The sequence below is a fragment of the Leucoraja erinacea genome, unplaced genomic scaffold (assembly GCF_028641065.1).
Source record: "Leucoraja erinacea ecotype New England unplaced genomic scaffold, Leri_hhj_1 Leri_398S, whole genome shotgun sequence".
In the NCBI taxonomy this organism is placed as follows: Eukaryota; Metazoa; Chordata; class Chondrichthyes; order Rajiformes; family Rajidae; genus Leucoraja; species Leucoraja erinaceus.
This window is the reverse complement of record NW_026576299.1, coordinates 66,052-72,335: the sequence shown is the minus strand read 5'-3', so window position 1 is coordinate 72,335 and position 6,284 is coordinate 66,052. Positions and strand designations below refer to the sequence as shown.

Genomic DNA, 6,284 nt, shown 5'->3' with positions numbered 1-6,284 from the left:
TCAGTCTGGCGAACCTTCTCTATACTCCCGCTGTGGCATGAATGTCTTTCATCAGATTAGGAGACCATAACTGTACGCAATACCCCAGGTGTTGTCTCACCACGACCATGTACTACTGCAGTTGAACCTCCCTGTTCTTATACTCAAATCCTTTTGCTATGAATGCTAACACACCATTCGCTTTCTTCACTGCCTGCTGCACCTGCATGCCGATTTTCAATGACTGGTGTACCATGACACCCACGTCTCATTGCATCTCCCCTTTTCCAAATCTGCCACCATTCAGGTGGTGGAAACGAAGAGCTGAATGGCGTGCAGATCGCAATGTTACACCTGCTGTGTAAGTGCAGATAACAAAATGCAAGGCCCGCAACAATATAGATTGAACGATCGGGAATAAATCCCTTAGTTTATAAGAGGTCAAGTGGCTGATAACAGCGGGGAAAAATCTGCCCCGAATCTGGTCGTACGGGCTTTGAAGGTTTAATATCTTCTGCCCGACGTTGGAGGGAAGACGTGGGAATGCGCACGCACGCATGCGATAGTCAGGTTAAGAGGGGTGGGCCGGAAAGCCCGTTTCTGTGCCATGTGACCCCACCCTCTGCTTTGGATGCGTGGGCGTGTGGGAGAGAGGTTGGTGGCTGGCAGATGTTAGTTGTTGGGAGGTAGACAAACCTCATCTGCTCGTTGCTAAGTGCTATTTCTCAGCACACTTGTGACGAACATAACCGCGTACAATCCGCAGGGTTTTGTTTACTATAATGTCTCCGAGCAACCGCGGGTCAATTGTCCCGCGAGGCCAATCAGAGGCCGTTCTTGCTGAGCCGGGCCGCGGTATAAGTAGGGCGAGTGGCGACATCCGCCATCGACCGCCGCGACAACAGAGAGAGAGGATGGTGAGCCCACGTGACAGAACCCCCAGCGCCGCCACGTTCCATCGAGAAGCGCATCCGATTAGTGGGAGGCGATGGCTACATAGCATCACAAATCACCTTTAACGTCCGGTTCTATCTGTTGACCGGATGTTCCATTCACACATTGGACGGGGGTGTCGCTAACCGAGATGGCATCAAAGTAGAACAAGAACACATTAGTTCCTCATCCGCAGCTGTATCTTGCCCTAATTGATGGCGTCTTCCACAAATATTCATCGTGTGTTTGTTGTTTATACGTGTGCATTTATTGGCAGATGTACCAGATCTCCGAAAATATCTATTACAATTGGGAAGGGATAGGTGATCCGTTACGGTCATAGACCCTCTGGTGTCAATAATCTGGATTTGTAAATATTATCGTCTTTTATTTCTCTTCGCCTCCAGCGGGAATGCATTTCAATCCACATCGGCCAGGCCGGATGCCAAATCGGCAACGCTTGCTGGGAGCTGTATTGCCTGGAGCACGGGATCCAGCCGGATGGACAGATGCCGAGCGACTCGACCATCGGGGGCGGCGACGACTCCTTCAACACCTTCTTCAGCGAGACGGGGGCGGGCAAGCACGTCCCACGAGCCGTGTTCGTCGATCTGGAGCCCACGGTGATTGGTAAGCCGGCAGGAGGAAGAATACTGATATGTTCTGCATTATCCCAAATCCTGCCCTGACATTCGTGGAGGGTCGTATTTGTAGCGCAGGTTAATTCTCTATTTTCTGCTCCCGTCCCACTGCAGATGAGGTGCGGACCGGCACCTACCGGCAGCTCTTCCACCCGGAGCAGCTCATCACCGGAAAGGAGGACGCGGCCAATAACTACGCCAGAGGGCACTGCTCCATCGGCAAAGAGATCGTGGACTTAGTCCTGGATCGTATCCGGAAGGTGGTACGTTGATTCGCAGTAGAATTTTACACAATTCCTTCACTATCACCGCACACCAGGGAGCTTCCTGTCCGGGAACACCCTGAGTATTTCTATTGTGCTCTGACCATACCCTGAAACCATGACCCTTCTACCTTGACATTTCCAACATGGCAAATGGGTTCTGAAAAAGGTTTTCCTACCCCTGTCTTTCATATTTTTATTGCACTTCTATCACGTCTCCCCTCGACCTTCCATGTTTCAGAGAACATAGTCCACATTTGTCCGACCTCTCATGAGAGCTTCTTGTTACCCAGACTACATCACAAGATTAGATATTGTTCAGTCAGAGGTGAACACACTTCTCGGCATCTTCATTACAGGCAGCGAAATCGGCAGCTGTGCATCGGTTATCCAGTTGAGGCCATTTCAGTAGGTGTTCCGTTCTTTGCGGTTCATTACCGTATTCGGAGGTGACATAGTTGGAGTTATACTCCCACTTGTTTAGAGCCACTTTGACTCTGCCAACACCAGTTCCCAATCGATTGAGGCATTTCCATCTGGCCCAACTTGTGTGTGCTCCAGGCGGGAGTTACTCACTTACCGTTAGTGCCATGGTCTTTGAGGGAGGTAGAGTGGATATTCTATCACCCCATATGGAGACTCGTGCTTATCTTGTTGTAATCCCAGCCTCAAGCGGCGTCGCACAGTGAATTCACCTCGCCACTAGTCGGCTCGGAAATGGTGTCAGGACAAGCATTGGATGTCGTTCATCAGTTGTCTGCCGCTGGTGTCCTTCATGCTGGATCCTGCTCTACTGCTGTCTGGCGGGGCTATGCTCGAGAGCTAATATTGTTAATAGTGTATTCTTAATGTCGGTGGGGGAGGGGCTGCAAGCCGGCAGCCCTGTTAGCAGCGTGTCCGTTTTATTCAACTTTTTTAAATGTTTTCACTGTGTTTACATGTATATTTTTAATGCTTCTTTGTGTGTCTTGTGTGGGTGTGGTGTGTGTGCGGGGGGAGGGGGAAAGCGCTTCGGTCGCCTACTCCACAGAGAGGGGACGTAGTCCTGGTCGCCTCCCCCATGGCCCTACAACGAGGATCCGGCGGCCTTTCCCAGAGACGCGCCCAGGGCTTCAGCTGCGGGCGCAGCGCGAACTCTCGGCGCGGACTCTCGTCGTGGAGCAGGCGTGCCCTCGCTGGGGCTCGCCGGAGGGGAGCGTTCCGCGGCGGCCTGGGGCCGCGGTCTGCAGAGCTCCGGCCAGCGCGATGTCTGCAGCCTGGGATCCCTCGCTGGGGACCCGGGAGAGGAAAAAGCTTCCACTCGAACTGCCGGCCCGCGGCCAACTTCTACCGCGGGCGAGGCATGGACTTACCATCGGGAGCGGAGCCCCTCGCTTGGGTTCCATGGAGGGGAGCTTCGACTTCGTCTGCCGGCCCTGCGGTCTGCGGTGCTTCTGGCTGCGGCGCGAACATTAAAAAGCCGACCGCCGGCCTGCGGCCTACACCAACCTGAAGCCGCGGTCTCCGGTGGGGGAGGCACCGATTCAGGAATTACCTTGACTTTCATTCATCTGGTCGCCCGCAGCGATCGCTGCGGAAGGTTGAGGTCCCGACCACGGGGGCAAATGGAGGAGGGCTGGCCAAATGTTGTGCCTTCCACCATAGTGATGAATGCAGTGGTGGATGTTCGTGTTAAATTCTTATTGTGTTTTAGTGTGTTCTTTTTCATTGTACCGCTGCTGGCAAATTCATTTCACTTGCACTGTATGTGCAATGTGGCGAATAAAACCGTATTGCATTGTATTGTATTGTAATGCCCTCGAATTGGTGCAGCATTCTTTCTAGTAATCCTTTTCTGCAACTTCGTCCAAGCAACCACGGCATTCACCGAAGACGGCAACCGGAAATGTATTGTACACACCGAATGAGGCCTAACCCGAACTTTATTTACACGTCAGAGCAAACTTAAGACCTTCACATTCATTCGTGGGATGCCAATTACACCTAAGACTTTCGAAAGCCATTTCAACAGTTGGGTCGGGCCTAATGCAGAGAAATGGGACGAGATCTAACTGCCATCTCTCTCTCTATGTAAAGTGTTGAGTGGAAGTGAAAGAACAATTTCATTCGTTCTCCCCAAAGCCATCCACTTATGCCCAACCGTAATGGTAACCAGGTAGCTCACCAACGTCATATGCGGTTTTCCATTAACAATTTCTGCTTTTCTCCCCCCACAGGCTGACCAATGCACCGGACTGCAGGGGTTCCTGATCTTCCATAGTTTCGGCGGCGGCACCGGCTCGGGCTTCACTTCCCTCCTCATGGAGAGACTGTCCGTCGACTACGGTAAGAAATCCAAGCTGGAGTTTTCCGTCTACCCGGCGCCGCAGATCTCCACCGCCGTGGTCGAGCCCTACAACTCGGTGCTGGTCACCCACTGCACCCTGGAGCACTCCGACTGCGCCTTCATGGTGGACAACGAGGCCATTTACGATGTGTGTCGGCGGAACCTGGATATCGAGCGACCCACCTACACCAACCTCAACCGCCTGTTGGCGCAGATCGTGTCGTCCATCACCGCATCGCTGCGCTTCGACGGCGCCCTCAACGTGGACCTGACTGAGTTCCAAACCAACCTGGTCCCCTACCCGCGCATCCACTTCCCGCTCGCCACCTACGCGCCACTAATCTCGGCCGAGAAGGCTTACCACGAGCAAATGTCGGTCCCCGAAATCACCAACGCCTGCTTCGAGCCGGCCAACCAGATGGTGAAGTGCGACCCCCGCCAGGGCAAGTACATGGCGTGTTGCATGTTGTACCGCGGGGACGTGGTCCCCAAGGACGTCAACGCCGCCATCGCCACCATCAAGAGCAAGCGCTCCATCCAATTCGTGGACTGGTGCCCGACCGGATTCAAGGTAAGTGAAGGGTGTGAGACAAAATCGTGTATACTCGGTGGAGGAGGGGCATTAGCTCTGTTTGTCCGATACCTCAAGTAACCTGCACAGCTAGAAATGTTAAATAGATGTCTCTGTATTAATCGACGATAATTGAAAAAGTACCTCCCCCTCTGTCATCACTGAGCCCTCACTACTCGATACCCCAACGCTATGTAGTCATCTAATGGGAAAGTGCTCACCGGGTCCTAACATTTGCAATTACGAATTCATGTGGCTGGAGACGGTGGGCCGAAGTATCTCTTGCTATCCGGTAATCGGTCTGTAAAAATACTCCAGGGAACATTGAGCTTCTGATAGGGGAAGAAGTAAAGAATTTGGATAATCTCTTAATTGATACATTCCCCTTTCCCGCGCGCTCGCCCGGGGATCAGAGGCTTTGCAGTTCACCCAAAAACACGGGGTTCACACTGCGAAGGGGTTGGGAGGAGCTCGCTTGTTCACATGGGCCCAGGAAGTGAAATTCAATGTCTACACTTTCCCTACCCCCGCAGGTGGGCATCAACTATCAGCCCCCGACTGTGGTGCCGGGGGGCGACCTGGCTAAGGTGCAACGCGCTCTCTGCATGCTGAGCAACACCACCGCCATCGCTCTGGCCTGGACCCGCCTGGACCTGAAGTTCGACAAGATGTACGCCAAGCGGGCCTTTGTCCACTGGTACGTGGGAGAGGGGCTGGAGGAAGGGGAGTTCCAGGACGCACGGGAGGACATGGCGTCGCTAGAGAAGGACTACCAAGAGGTGGCCCTGGATTCCACCGAACTCGAAAGGGCAGAGGAGGAAGGAGAGGAGTAGACACAATATCTTAAAATTAAAATGTTTAATCAAATCCAACATTTATGCGACAAAGCAACTTTAGATTTAGAAAGTAGATTTAATAAGACAGCATTGTAATTTCGAAAATAAATTTATTTGAAAAAAAATCAATTTGGAAGTCTTTCCGCTTGTCATTGGAAAATCCCGAGGATATTTTCACCCTATGGGAATGAGAGACGCTGGCTGGCGGCAGAAGACCGATTGCCACAGACATTTCTAGCATGATGCGGTCATATCAGTGCGAAACTATCTAATAGGAGGGGATGGGAGACCGAAGGATGGGGGCATAGGGGGGGAGGGCGAGGGGGTTGGGCAAATCTAGGGGGAGGGAGAGGTAAGTGAGAGGCTAAGGGATGGGAAAAGGAGAGGATAGAACGGGAATTCGGAGGGTGGGGAGTTCCACATACTCAGTCTCAACTTTCTTTAAAGCACAATATTATGATATCACATGAAGAGGACATTAATCGTTTTAAACAATCTACCGGGGACTCGTGTTGTCGACCTCCCCATGGTGAGCCTTGTCAACTGACCTCAGCCGGGCGAACAACAAACAGAGACAACTTGGCTCCAACCCGGATCATGCGCCCTTTTAAGGCGGTCACCGACGGATGTTGAACCGGATGGCAGCATCCTGCTCCAGACTGCTGCTGTCTCAAACGCAAGAAGAAGGAACAATCTACCTATCCCTTTCCCTTGCTGTTCAATGATGAATTGCAA

General features: G+C 52.4%; 1 protein-coding gene across 1 annotated transcript; it reads left to right on the top strand.

Annotated features, from left to right (window-relative positions):
* The first annotated feature begins 746 nt into the window (after positions 1–746).
* LOC129693707 (tubulin alpha-1B chain-like) lies at positions 747–5,684 on the top strand. Its single transcript, XM_055630488.1, has 5 exons — positions 747–896; positions 1,320–1,542; positions 1,668–1,816; positions 4,033–4,713; positions 5,247–5,684. The coding sequence occupies exons 1-5, from the start codon at positions 762–764 to the stop codon at positions 5,544–5,546; spliced, it is 1,488 nt and encodes a 495-aa protein (XP_055486463.1). The 5' UTR covers positions 747–761; the 3' UTR covers positions 5,547–5,684.
* Positions 5,685–6,284: the final 600 nt, after the last annotated feature.